Consider the following 14,998-nt stretch of genomic DNA (forward strand, 5'->3'; position numbering starts at 1 on the left):
GATAGACCATCTAGTCACTCATCTAGATGGTCAATGTTTTGTTGCTGACACTGGTGATTTACAACAGTATCAACATTACTAATTTTCATGCGCTGTATCAAACCCAGCCCAGAGTACCAGTATCCCTCCACTGTAGTCCCTGAGTCCCTTCTCCAGCTACCTCCGTTTGTAGCCTCATTTTCTAGCCCTGGCAATCAGACAGAGTTGCCTCTGCCAGGTCAGAAATGAGATGACCCCTGTCTCCCTGCAGTCACCTCCCTAAGGTGGGTGGGGCTACCCTTCCCTGACACTGATGTGAGTTGGGTGATCAGGCACAGTCAGGCTGAGCCAGCCATTCTGCAGTCACAGCGCCATGAGTGTCTCCGTGCTGAGCTCCACCATATCCCTGGGCAGTTTCTCTGGGCTTCTGCAAGTGACCTTACTGCTCGGCCTGGTGCTGCTGCTGTTCAAGGCTGTTCAGCTCTACCTGCACCGCCAGTGGCTGCTCAAGGCTGTCCAGCAATTCCCATCACCTCCCTCCCACTGGCTCTTTGGGCACTACAAGGAGGTAGGAAGGAGCAGGGAGGTGAGCGGGAGGCTTGGGGATGGCTTCAGAAGGTGGTGGTGGTCAGCAGATCTTTGGAAAGTCTTGTTGCAAGACCACTCTGGTTCTCGGGGAAAGCAGCTCACCTCAGCCTGGGCTGGGGTGTTATCCACCCCAGCCCAGGGAACTCCCTGCTCTTAGAAATTAACTCAGAATGAATTAAGATAGTCTCAAGCATATGGCTTCCCAAAGAGTTAGTGGACTAAAACCTTAGGTGAAAATGAGGTGCTGCATGAGGCTGAAAGCATGTTTAGCCATAAAAGAGAAGCCTTTGGGTTCTACACTGAAGAGTTTCAACAGACTACTCCAGGCCTTTGTCACTTATAAGGTTTCTTATTAGCAAGGGAAAAGGACATTAAAAAGTGAAATATCAAGATGATAGTGCCACACCATTTCCACGTGTATGCATACAGACTTACTCTAAATGGTATTGGAATAATATGACACATTACAAAGAGTAAGTCTGTATGCATACATTCCACGTGTATGCATACAGACTTACTCTTTGGTATTTGGAATAATATGACACAGATATCTTGGTAATTGACTTTACTCAGTCATATAGATCACAACACCCTCTTATAAAAACTACTATTTGCATGTGTGCTGGATAGCAGAAGACCAATATGGAAAGTAAAATTAATCGATAAATATAGAATTTAATATATCCACTTTATTCTCTATGTAAACACACTTGTTTATTGTAGATTTTGGGTTTGGGGTGTACAAGCTGTGTTCAGGGATTACTCCTGACTCTGCTCAGGGATCACTCCTGGTGGGTCTCAGGGAACCAAATGTGGTGTCAGGGACCAAACCAAGGTGGGGTGTGCACAAGGCAAGTACCCACCTCTGTCGGTCTATAAACATAATTATAGAACACTACTGCCACCAAAGTGACTCAGGTGGCCAACAAACTGCAAATGTCAATGTTGAAATGACATCCAAAACTTTGTACAATATGTATTCAGTTTTTATCAGCCAGTTCCTGTGAGAGCCAAGGGTCTACCCAATGTGTAAACAGAATCTGGCCTTTGGCCTGGCATGAGACAACCACCTAGTCTGGATCAGAGTCCAAATTCTAAACTGCCCTTAACTTTGTCTTTGACTGGGAACCCTCCCTGGGGCTGCCACTGAGCCTTCACTCCACCAACGCACTGCATGAAGAGTTTAATTTGTTTTTTTCCCCCATGATGACAGTTTCTAGAGAAAAATGAACTGCAAGTGGTACTAAAATGGATGGAGAAAAACCCAAGTGCTTTTTGTCGCTGGCTGTGGGGGACAAAGCCTCAAATTTTGATCTATGACCCTGACTACATGAAGGTGATACTTGGAAGATCAGGTGAGAGAGAAAACCCCTATTCACTGAATACATGACCCTGGTCTGTGAAATTCCAGAGTATCAATTCAGTGAGTGAGTGGACCTGAGCTTCCTCCAACCATGCCTCTTCTTCCCCTCCAATCCATTACAATCTATTCCTCCAACCAATGCCCTTCTTTCCCTTTCAGACCCCAAAGATGTCAGTCTCTACCATTTACTGAGTTCCTGGATTGGTAAGTACATCTGTCTAAAATAGTGGCCCTCTATCCATTTAGATTTTCCAAGAATTTGTGTCAATGACAGAGAATAATAGCTGGCCTACACCATGACACCACCCAATTCACTGATTCAGGCCTCATTCCCTTCTCTTAAAACTATTAACCATCCAACTTGCCCTTTACTTTTAAGTATCACACATAAGAAAGTTATTCTGTAAATGTCCTTCTTTCTGACTTTCTTCACTCAGCATAATATTCCTTAGTTCCACTCATGTTGCTGTAAATTGCATAATTTTATTCTTTCTCTGAGCTCCATAATATTACATTATGCATACATACCACAGCTTCTTTTTTATTTTTTTTTATTAATTAGTGAGTCACCATGAGGGTAAAGTAGCAGATTTACACATTTTCATACTTGTGTTTCCCTCATACAATGTTGGAGCACCCCTCTCTCTACCAGTGTCCATTCTCCACCACCAGTGAACCCAGTATCCCTCCCACCTCCCAATCCCATCCCCCCTTCCTCCCCTACCTGTAGGGCATACCATTTTGTTCTCTCTCTCTCTCTCTCTCTCTCTCTCTCTCTCTCTCTCTCTCTCTCTCTCTCTCTCCTTTTGGGCGTTGTGGTCCGCAATAGGGGTATTGAGTGGTCATTGTGTTCAATCTATAGTCTACTTTCAGCACGCATCTCCCCTCCTGAGCTGGTCCCCCAACCAGAGCTTACTTTATGTTCCCTTCTTTATCTGAACTGCCTTTTCCCCCAGCATGTGAGGTCAGCTTCCAAGCCATGGAGCCAATCTCCTGGTACTTATTTCTACTATTCTTGTATGTTATTCTCCTACTCTGTTATTTTATATTCCACAGATGAGCGCAATCCTTCTATGTCTGTCTCTCTCTTTCTGACTCATTTCGCTTAGCATGATACTTTCCACGTTGATCCACTTATACGAGAAATTCATGACTTCATCTTTTCTAACAATCACAGCTTCTTTTTTAAAAAAATTGAATTACCTTGAGAAACACAGTTACAAGTTGTTCATGATTGAGTTTCAGTCATACTGTGTTCCAGCATCTATTGTTTCACCAGTGCATATTTCCCACTACCCGTGCCTCCGGTTTCACCCAGCCCACCTTCCCTCTGACCCCATCTCCATAGACTGCATAACTGGCAGATACTTCTCTTCTCTTTCTCTGTCTCTGTCTCTCTTTCTTCCCCCCTCTCTCCCTCTTTTCACCCTCATTCCCTCTGGCTCTCTGTCTCTTCGTCTCTCTCCCTTCCCCCCAATTTATCTTTTACTTTCCTTTTAGACACTGTGGTTTGCAATACTGTTACTAAAATGTATCATGCATATCACTTTGCCTACATTCAGCACTCAGTTTTTGTCCAGAGTGATCATTCTATTATTGTCATGCTGGTCCCTTCTCTGTCCTAACTGCACTCACCCTCACTCTTTGTAACAAGCTTCCTACTCTGGATATTTTTCATTGTCATTCACTATGTCTCTGGGTATTTTCATTCACTATATTGTTACTGCTTTAAAACCCACAAATGATTTCAATCAATGTTTGTCCCTCTGACTCATTTTACTCAGCATGATACTCTGTGTCCATCCATGTGTAAGCAAATGTCATAACTTCATTTTCCCTAACAACTGTGCAGTATTTTGTTATGTGATTTGTCTTTATCCAGTTATCCATAGTGTCTTTATCCAGTTATCTATTCTTGGGCTTTTGGGTTGTTGTCAGATTTGGGCTATTGTTAACAGTGCTGCAATGAACATAGGGGTGTAAATGTCTTTTCTGCATTGTGTTTGGGGTTCACTAGAGTATTTTCCCAGGAGTTGTATTCCTAGGTCGTATGAAAGCTGAATTTCTCATTTTTTGAACAATGTCCAAATTGTTTTCCCCAAAGAATGGATCATTCTGTGTTCCCACCAGTAGTGAGTAAGAGGCCTTTTCTCCCCTCATCCACGCCAGCACTCGTTCTTTTTTTTGACGTGTGCCAGACTCTGTGGCGTGAAATGATATCTTATTGTTGTTTTGACTCAGATGTCCCTGAAAACTAGTGATGAAGAACACTTTTCTGTGTTCCTTTTGTCCAGTTATATTTCTTGTTTGAGGAAGTTTGTGCTAATCTCTTCTACCCATTTTTTGATAGGGTCATATGTTTTTTTCTTCTAAAGTTCTACCAGAACCTTATATATCATGGATATTAACCTGTCATCAGATGGGAGTTGGTTAAATAATTTTTCTTATTCCATGGCCTGTCTTTTTATTCTGGTCATTATTTACTTTGAAGTGCAGAAGCTTCTTAATTTAATGTAGCTCCATTTGTTGATCTATGCTTCTACTTGCTTGGCCATAGTGTTTCATCCTTAAAGATCTTTAACTTCCATGTCATGGAGATTTCTGCTTATGTTTACCTCTGTGTATCTTATGGATTCAGGTCTGATATCAAAGTCTTTAAACCACTTTGATTTGATTTTCGAGCATGATTTAGAAAGAGGTCTGAGTTTCTCTTTTTCTTTATTATTATTATTATTTGCATGTAGCCATTGAAGAGGCTTCCTCTGCTCTACTTCATACTTCTTGCTCTTTTAGGAAGATTAAGTGATCATATGCTGAGTGTCTGTATCAAGATATTCAAGTCAATTTTATTGATCTGAGGGTCTGTTTTTATTCCAATAACATGTTGTTTTTAATTACTACTGCTTTGTAGTAAGTTTGAAGTTGAGGAAAGTGATGCCTCCCATTTCATTTTCCAAAGGACTGCTTTAGCTATTTGAGGATGGGTGGGGGATGTGGGGTTATTGTTCCATATGATTTTCAGGAGTGTTTGATCTATTTCTTTAAAAAGTGACCTGGGTATCATTCTAAGGACTACTTTGCATCTGTGCAATTCTTTGGAGAGTATTGCCATTTGGATGATATTAACTTAACCCCCCCAATCCATGAGCAGGGGGTGTCATCCCATTTTCTTGTGTCCTCCATTCTGTTTCTTTTTTTTCCTTTTTTTCTCTCTTTGGCCAAACCCAGTGGTGGTCAGGGGTTAATCCTAGCTCTGCACTGAGGAATTACCACTGGCAGTGCTCAAGGGACAAAATTTGAGGCTGGTAATCAAACATGGGTTAACAGCATGGAAGGAAAATGCCCTCCCTGCTTTACTATCACTTTAATACCCATTTTCTATTTTTTGTTGTTGTTGTTTTTTGGGTCACACCCGGCGATGCACAGGGGTTACTCCTGGCTCATGCACTCAGGAATTACTCCTGGCTGTGCTCAGAGGACCATATGGGATGCTGGGATTCGAACCCAGGTCGGCCACGTGCAAGGCAAACGCCCTACCTGCTGTGCTATTGCTCCAGCCCCCATTTTCTATTTTTGAAATAGTGCATTATAATTTTCTCTAAAAATAGTTCTTTTACTACTGCTTTAGTTAGGCTGATTCTGAGGTCTTTTATTTTATGAGCCACAATTGTGAATGACATGGTTCTTTTAAATATCTCTTGCTTCTATTTCATTATTTGTATATTGTAAAGCCATGAACTTTTGCATAATAATTTGTAGTCTTCCACTTACTATACAAGTCTATTGTATGTAAGAGCTTTTTCATAGTCCTTAGGATTTTCTAGGTATAGTAACATGTCATCTTCAAATAGTGAGAGCTTAATTGATGTGACATGTATTTCCAATACTACATTGAATAGAAGTGATGGAAGTGGGCATTGGGTGACATTTGCTTCATTGAAACTGTTTGGGATTGTTTTTGTTTCTTCAATTTCCTGGGACAGTGAAAAATATTGGCAAAACGTCCTCTTTAAAGGTTTGAAATAATTCACTAGTGAATCCATCTGGGTCTAAGCTTTTATTTTTGTGAAGACTTTTGATTATCATTTCAATTTCCTCAATGGTGATAAGTCTGTTCAGGTTTTCCAAATCATCTTGGCTCACCGTTGGGAGGTTATAAGAATTCAGAAATTTATACATTTCTACTAGGTTCTCTCTTTTCATGGCACAATTCTCAAAGTAATCTCTGACGATCCTTTGAATTTCTGTGGTGTCTGCTGTCATGTCTCCTCTTTTATTTCTGATTCAGTTTATTCGTTCTCTGTTTGTAAGACTTGCTAGTCGTTTTTTGATCTTGTTTATTTTTTTCCAAGAACCAATTCTTGTTTTCATTGATCATTTGCATTGTTTTTTGGGGCTTCTAGTTCTTTCATTTCCACTCTATGTTTTAGTATTTCCTTCCTCCTGCTTGGGGCTCCCTTTGTTGATAATTTTCCTGTTTCTTAAGTATCATCCTTAATGAGCCCTTTCTTCCTTCCTGATGAATACTTGCATAGCAATGAACTGTCCTCTTAGCACCACATTTGTTGTATCCCACAAGTTTTTTAAAATAAGTTTTATTAGATAACCTTGATATATAGTTACAAACTTTCATAATTACATTTCAGTCATACAGTGATTGAGCACCCATCCCTTCAGCGCACATTTTTCACAACCATTGTTCCCAATGTCCCTCCCACCACCCCACCCCATCCCACCCCCTGGCTCTGTGGCAGGTATATTTCTTCTTATTCTCTCTCTAATTTGGGGCATTATGATCTGCAATACAGATATAAAAAGCCATCATGTTTGGTCCTTAGTCTACTTTCAGCACATATCTCCCATCCCAAGTGATCCCTCCAATCATCATTTACTTAATGGTCCCTTCTACATCCCAACTGTCTTTTCCCCCAGCACGCAGGGCCGGCTTCCAAACTGTGGCATGATCCTCCTGGCCATTATCTCTACTGTCCTTGGGTGTTAGTCTCATGTTATGCTACTTTATATTACACAAAAAAGTGTGGTGGAATATAAAGGCAGAGAGTCTCTTGCCTGCATACCTGGCTGTCTTCCCCAGGGCCTCTCAGAGGGGATGGGCTCCAGCTTCCCTCCTCACTCCGAACAGAGCTCCCGGCAGCCGAAGACCTCCGGAGCCTAGCCACAGCCATGCTCAAGGCCCCTCTCCACACGTTCGGATGAGCTTCACACATGAAGGTACCGGCAGAGGAACCCAGGTGTGAGGGACCCGGGGCTGAGACCTCCAAGCCTGCTCGGATTGGGACTGGGCCTCCTCTGCCCAGATTTCCCATTTCCCAGTAGCTAGGTAGTCACACCCAGGGACTGCCCACAGTGCCATGTAATCCTGTCAATGGCCAGCATCCAGAGATTTAAAAGCAAGCTCCCAGAAGTGCGCGGCCACAAAGCTTCGGCGAGATTTCTTAGTCTACTTTTCCCTCTATGAGAACCTGGCAAACTACTGGGAGTTTCCTGCCCACATGGGAGAGCTTTGCAAGGTCCCCATGGTGTATTAATATGCCAAAACCAGCAACAAACTGGATCTCATTCCCCTGACCCTGAAGGAGCCTCCAGTATGGCATCATTGGGAAGGGCGAGTAGAGAGAGACTTCTAAAATCTCAGGGCTTGGACGAATGGAGACGTTACTAAGACTGCTCGAGAAATTCGACGATCAACGGGATGATGATGATGATGATGATGATGATGATGATGATGATGATGATGATGATGATATTCCACAAATGAGTGCAGTCATTCTATGTCTGTTCCTCTCTTTCTGACTCATTTCACTTAGCATGAAACTCTCCATGTCCATCCACTTATATGCAAATTTCATGATTTCATCTCTTCTAACAGCTGCATAGTATTCCATTGTGTCAATGATGTACCAAGATTTCTTTAAAAAATGCCTAGTCATAGCACACATCCAAAAGAACAAAAGCAACCGCTGTTGGAGAGGATGTGGGGAGAAAGGGACCCTTCTGCACTGCTGGTGGGAAAGCCGACTGGTTCAGCCCTTTTGGAAAACAATATGGACGATTCTCAAAAAACTAGAAGTTGAGCTCCCATTTGACCCAGCAATACCACTGCTGGGAATATATCCCAGAGAGGCAAAAATGTATAGTCGAAACGACATCTGCACTTATATGTTCATCGCAGCACTGTTTACAATAGCCAGAATCTGGAAAAAACCCGAATGCCCTAGAACGGATGACTGGTTGAGGAAACTTTGGTACATCTATATAATGGAATACTATGCAGCTGTTAGAAAAAAGGAGATCATGAATTTTGCATATGAGTGGATCGGCATGGAAAGTTTCATGCTGAGTGAAATGAGTCAGAAAGAGAGAGACAGACATAGAAAGATTGCACTCACTTGTGGTATATAGAATAACAGAGTGGGAGACTTAACACCCAAGAATTGTAGAAATAAGTACCAGGAGGTTGACTCCGTGGTTTGAAGGCTGGCCTCACATTCTGGGGAAAGGGCAACTCAGAGAAGGGATCACCAACTATAATAAATCAAAGGTCATGCGAGGGAAGGGTGTTGCGGGCTGAATGAGGGCTAGAGACTGAGCACAGAGGCCTCTCAACACCTTTATTGCAAACCACAACAGCTAATTAGAGAGAGAACAGAAGGGAATGCCCTGCCACAGTGGCAGGGTGGGGTGGGGGGAGATGGGATTGGGGAGGGTGGGAGGGATGCTGGGTTTACTGGTGGTGGAGAATGGGCACTGGTGACGGGATGGGTTCCCGAACTTTGTATGAGGGAAGCATGAGCACAAAAGTGTATAAATCTGTAACTGTACCCTCACGGTGATTCACTAATTAAAAAAAAACTGCCTAGTCATCTGTTCTTAGGCACTTAGGTTGTTTTCAGATTCTGGCTATTGTGAACAGTGCTACAATAAACATTTAAGTGCAGATGTCATTTCTACTATGCCTTATATCCATAGTGTTTTCCAAAAAGGCTAAACCAGTTGGCATTCCCACCAACAATGAATGAGAGTCCCTTTCTCCACACATCTGTGCCAGCACTGGTTGTTCTTTTTCCTATTGATGTTTGCCAGTTTCTGTGGGGTAAGATGTTACCTCATCATTGTTTTCATTTGCATCTCCCCGATGATTAGGGATGTAGACCATTTTTTCTTGTGCCTTTTAGCCATTTGAATTTCTTTTTTGTGGAAGTTTCTGTTAATTTCTTCTCCCCATTTTTTGATGGGGTTGGAGATTTTTTTTCTTGTAAAGTTCTACCAGTGCCCTGTGTATCCTGGATATTAACTCCTTATCAGATGGGTATTGGTTAAATTTTTTTTCTCATTATGTGGGCTCTTTTTGTATTTTAGTCACTGTTTTATTTGAGGTTCAGAAGCTTCTTAGTTTAACGAAGTCCCATTTATTTATGTTTGTATCCACTTGCTTGGTCAGTGGTGTTTTAACCTTGAAGATGTCTTTAGCTTCAACATCATGGAGGGTTCTGCCTACATTTTCCTCCATGCATCTTATGGATTCAGGTCTGATAATGAGGTCTTTAATCCATTTTGATCTGATATTTGTGCTTGGCGTTAAACAAAGGTCTGAGTTCATAACTTCTCATATCCCACAAGCTCTGGTAAGCTTTTCTCTTCTTCTCTTTTGTTTCCATGAATCTTTTATGGTCCTTTTTGACTTCCTCTCTGGCCCACTGGTTTTTCAGTAATAATCTATTTAAATGCCGGGTGTTTGAGTTGTTGCCCCGTTTATTTTTTTTTAAATAATGTAGGAGTACTGCTATTTGTTCAGCCATTGAGTAAGCTGATTGAATTGGACATGAATCCATATTACTTTTTTATTTTGTTGTATCACCATGAGACAGAGTTGCAAAGTGTTCATGTTTGAGATTTAGCCATACAATGATGGAACACCTATCCCTCCACCAGTGCACATTTTCCACCACCAATGTCCCCAATATTTGCCTCTCCCCTCCACCATATCCCAGTCCTCACCTGCCTCTCTGGCATTCAATTTCTCCAATATTCTCTCTAATTTTGGGCATTATGTTTTGTTCGAATTTTCCCACCACCATTCAAGCCTACCTGCCAGGGGCAGGCGCTAGATAACTTATTTTCCATTGCTCATTTTGAATATCATTAGAGCTTGTGTGGCCGTGATTGTAAATGTAAATTTCTAAATTGTAAATGGTTAGGTTCCAGAGACATCTCTGTATGGCACTAATTCATTTTGGGATTCAATTGAGAGTCTCTGGGCCAAGGTTGTTAGTGCGCTAAGATGGCACCCAGAGGCAAATTGTGGGTGTAGCAGCCAGTTTGCTGGGCAAGGGGACTCAGGGAGGGACAACCCAGATCCTCTGCCACCATGCTACCTGGAGATTCAGTCCTGGAACCCGCAAACCTGAACCTTGCTTGTGGAAGCTCTTGGTAACTGGGACTCCATCAGGGGAGACTGCATCTGCTCCATCGGGGGTGCCTCGGTAATATTGGCTTGGTATGGGACCCAGAAAGATCTCTAGTGCTGTCGTGTCTTCCAGGACTTGCTGCTGTGTCTCTGGGCTAGGGCTGTTAGTGCACTAAGATGGCACCAGGAGGCAAATTGTAGGCATGACAGCCAGTCTGCTGGGCGGGCAGGGACTCTGGGAGGACAGCTTGGGTCCTCCACCACCATGCGGTCTGGAGAGTTAGTCCTGGAACCCACATACCGAGGGCCTTGCTTGTGGAAACTCTTGGTCACCAGGATTCCATCTGGAGTAGGCTGGGAGACTACACCTGATCCATCTGGTGTGCCCCAGTGAAATTGGCTCGGTATTATGCCCAGAGAGATCTCTGATGCTGTGGTGTCTTCCGGGACTTGCCGCTGTGTCTCTGGGCCAGGGCTGTTGCTGTGCTAAGATTCACATTACAAAATTTTCAGCAGATTATATCTTGGTGAGGCCCATCCTGAGGTAGTAGAGTCAGGCTGGGGGTGTGGCTGCAATTTTGGATTGTGAAAGCAAGTGGCTGCCGGGACCTCTGCTTGGGCAGGCACAGGCCAACTCATTCCCTTGAATTTACTCTGGTCTGTTCAGCCATGCGTGGGTTTGAACTTAACTGCAGCTTTTGATCTCTATCAAGATTTATTTAGGGGTCTCTGAAGCAAGGCCAATAGTAGAGCTTACAGGGTGGTGCTGGAGATGGTTCGTGGGGGTGACTGTCAGAGCTTCTATGTGTATTGAGAAGTGGAGGGAGGCAGCCCATCCTAACTCTAAGAAAGCCTGGAGATTTCTGTCACGAAACCCGAATACCAGAATTTTCAGCAGATCATATCTTGGTGCGGTGGTGGAGATGGTGGAGTCAGGATGGGGGTATGGCTTTTTTGAGGGAGTTGTTCGCTTGAAGAATTGTTTTCCAACCTTTGACTTGAGTGTGTGTTTGCTCTGACTGCTCAAATGTATTTCTTGCAAGCAGCAGAGTATTGGGTTCCATTTTCTAATCCATCCTGCACTCTGTGTCTCTTAATTGGTGCATTTAACCCATTGACATTGAGATAGATTCTAGTTGTGAGGTTTTGTGCCATTTATCTATAGGAGTTTTGCATGTTTGTAGGGCTTGCCTTGACTTAAAGTAGCCCATTTAGTTTTGTAATAACAATTTTGAGTTTCTGAAGTTCCTGAGTTGTTTATCTGTGAAGTTGTGGATTGTTCCTTCAAATCTGAATGAAAGCCTGTTTGAGGTGTGGTGTACTTGTGGTAAGGCACTGTTTGATTGTGTTTTGTTCACTATATCCCACCACTGTCTTTTGTCTGATAAGTCTACTGGCAATCTTAAAATGCTCTTTTGTAAATAATTTACATCTCTGTACTTGATGCTTCTAGTATTCTACCTGTCTGTGGGCTTTGTCATTCTGATTAGGATGTGTCTTGGAGTGTTTTTATTTGTATTTCTTTTATCTGGTAATCTTTGGGCTTTCTGGGTCTGGGTGCATTAACTCTTCAGCTCTGGGAACTTCTTAGCAATGATGGTTTTGATTGCAGCTCTTTTATCAGAGTTGCTTTCCTTCCCTTCTGGAACCCTGATAATTTTTTAAAATATTATTTTATTTTTAGTGTAGCTAGTGTAGTCCAATAGCATCTGTTTGTTCCAGGAACACAAAGTACACCAAACCGCTCCTTCAGGGTCTTAACGAAGAAGTCAGACCATCTCATACGTGGGCAGCCAGGTGTTCTTTTGACGTCCTGTGGAATTCAGTTAATAACAGCTCTAGTCCACTGGTCATCTCCAAACCTACACTACAAAGGCTACACTAGCATGCAACAGGGACTAATGGAGACCTTACTGGTGCCCACTGGAGCAAATCAATGAGCAGTGGGATGACAAAAGTCACAAGTGATACAAGTGATATTTTATTTTTATAAAGTAGTTCACAATATTTGATTACATTTAGTATTTGAACACCAATCTCATCACATTACACCTTCCCACCACCATATTTTGGATATTTCTGTCCCAAATATCAACCCCTACCCCATAGCAGAACAAAAAAAATAATTTGTTTTGTATTGTTTGGTATGAATAAATGGCTGAAAATACTTCAAGACACTTTCTTTTTTTTTTTCATCTGGACTTCAAGACACTTTCTTTAGAGGAGAATGTATGAATATTTTTGTATTTCACCCAGGGGCCATTAAGCCGTTCTATAAGAAATTACTAATATATATATATATATATATAGTATATATACATATATACCTGTAAAATTATATTTCCCTCTAAGTTTGGTTGCCTTCTACTTTAAACCCCATTAAATATGGTGCATCAGTGGGTTGGAACTATAGCACAGCGGGTAGGATGTTTGCCTTGCACATAGCCAACCTGGGTTAGATTCCTTCATCCCTCTTGGAGAGCCCGGCAAGCTACTGAGAGTATCCCGCCTGCACAGCAGAGCCTGGCAAGCTACTCACAGCGTATTCTATATGCCAAAAACAGTAACAACAAGTCTCACAATGGAGACATTACCGGTGCCCGCTCAAACAAATCAATGAACAGGATGACAGTGCTACTCTTGGAGTATGAGTGGTATCAGGTATGAGATGTTGCGCAACCGCAAATGTGGCCGCATAATCCAGAAATAGGTTCACTCTTGGGTGAGGCTCCACCTCAGCATGTGGAAAGTGGCCGTGAGATTGACAGCGGTTGAGTTCTGGAGGTTTTTGGCTGTCTGGGCTAGATCCCTTGGGGAGGGGAGGAGCATCACCCTCCCCCCTTTGGAATTCCCTGAATGAAACACCCTGGAGTGGGGTCTGTCAGCATGGCTATGATGAGTTGTTTTATGCTTTCTTCTAAGAGAGAAGGACAATGAGTCTCTGGATCATGGCCATTGATGAGATTAACTGGCGCCAGCCAGATATGGCTCATGGGCATGACTACCAACTTGCCCAAAACAGGGGGACATGGGAGGAGGTCACCCATTCCCAGTTCCGTTGAACCTGGAGTTTACCGTAATGATTCTTATGTTGTTCCTCTTCAATTCATCCCAAAGTTATCTTGTCATCTATTGGGGTTATTTTGAGACCTTTTCCCATCTTCTGCTACTGTCTTGAGATTTTCTGCACCTCATCTTGGAGCTCACTGATTCTGTCCTTGGCAGTTGTTACTTTGCTTCTGAGGTTTTCAGTAAAATTAAATTTAAAAAAAAAAAACTTCACCGAGGAAGTTTTCAGATCTGTCGTTTGATTTGTATTTTACACATTTCTACTCTCATATCCTCTTGTGTTTTATTGGTGGTTTGTTCCAGTGTTCCCATGAGCTCCAGAGGAATGCATCCTCAATAATTCCTCTCTAAATTCCTTATCAGATAAGTTATAGAGCACATGATTACTAGTTGAGTATTCTGGGCAAGCATCTTCACTCCCTAAGCATGGCAGTTTTCTTCGTTGCTTTTGAAGTTTGGAGTTGTTTCTTATAAGTTGTTTTGTGGTTGTCTATGTCTATGTATATCCATAGGGTATCTATGTATGTTTACACTGAGTTGTAGAGGGTCATGCTTAGCCATGGAGCCCAGATATTTGTGCTGGGCAGAGCCAACCTAGGTTGGCTAAAGAGTCCTCCTATTGCTTATTCACTTTGAAGGTGGGGGGCCCAATCCTGACTGGGGGGCAGCAAAATGGCATGCCTGAGTAAAATGCAGGGCCCTTGATATCATAGCTTCCTGAGTTTCCATTGACTAGGGCTCTATACCACAGAGTTTTGATCCATTCATTTGTATTTTGGTATTTGGGTTGTTATCATATCTTGGCTATTGTATAAAGATATACAGCAAGAGAGCAACAAGGGCCAAAGGCAATATGAAGGGAGAAATGATCTATGAAAGGACCCTGGAATACTTGGGAGAGGAGGGAGGATACACTGGTGATGGATGACATTGGAATCATGAGCATGAGAAAATATCATCAATAGCATGGTAAATCACAGTTTCAATCAATTTTTAAAAATTAACCTTCCTATGATGATGTACTGTCCTCTCCTATCTGTGCCACAATGTCTCTGTGGAATACCTATGGCTCTGCGCAAAGAAATCTTAGTCCTTCTAATCACATCGCCTCTCTCCCCGCACACACCCTTGTCTGGCCCAGGGTATGGTTTGCTCCTGTTGAATGGACAGCCCTGGTTCCAGCACCGGCGCATGCTGACTCCAGCTTTCCACTATGACATCCTCAAGCCCTATGTGGGGCTTACGGCCAATTCTGTGAGAGCGATGCTGGTAAGTCTGTCTTTCTCTCACCTGCACACCTTAACCCATACCACGGTTCAGTGTCCACCCTTACCCAAGTTCCTAGACCTCCCTCAGGCACAGAAAACAACTCCACATGGGGTGGTTGTTCCCCCAAAGAGATGGGATGAGACGGGAAAGGTACCAATTGGAGACACACTTGGCTCCACATATATAAAAGGAAGTTCCTGTGAAAAAATGGGCCCTTCTGCTGCACCTCCTTTTCTTTAGTTTGATATATGGAATGATTGCCCATCCCTGGACAGATGGGCATGTTGTACTGAACTGGCCTA

General features: G+C 42.7%; 1 protein-coding gene across 1 annotated transcript in view; it reads left to right on the top strand.

Moving 5' to 3' along the window:
* The first annotated feature begins 352 nt into the window (after positions 1–352).
* LOC101542897 (cytochrome P450 4A11-like) overlaps positions 353–14,998 on the top strand; it is a 28,728-nt gene continuing 14,082 nt past the window's right edge. The window contains exons 1-4 of the mRNA XM_055139130.1: positions 353–547; positions 1,781–1,922; positions 2,090–2,134; positions 14,569–14,696. Coding sequence (XP_054995105.1) covers positions 353–547; positions 1,781–1,922; positions 2,090–2,134; positions 14,569–14,696 — 510 coding nt within the window. The remainder of the gene's footprint in view (positions 548–1,780; positions 1,923–2,089; positions 2,135–14,568; positions 14,697–14,998) is intronic.

Source organism: Sorex araneus, chromosome 5 (assembly GCF_027595985.1).
Source record: "Sorex araneus isolate mSorAra2 chromosome 5, mSorAra2.pri, whole genome shotgun sequence".
Classification (NCBI taxonomy): domain Eukaryota; kingdom Metazoa; phylum Chordata; class Mammalia; order Eulipotyphla; family Soricidae; genus Sorex; species Sorex araneus.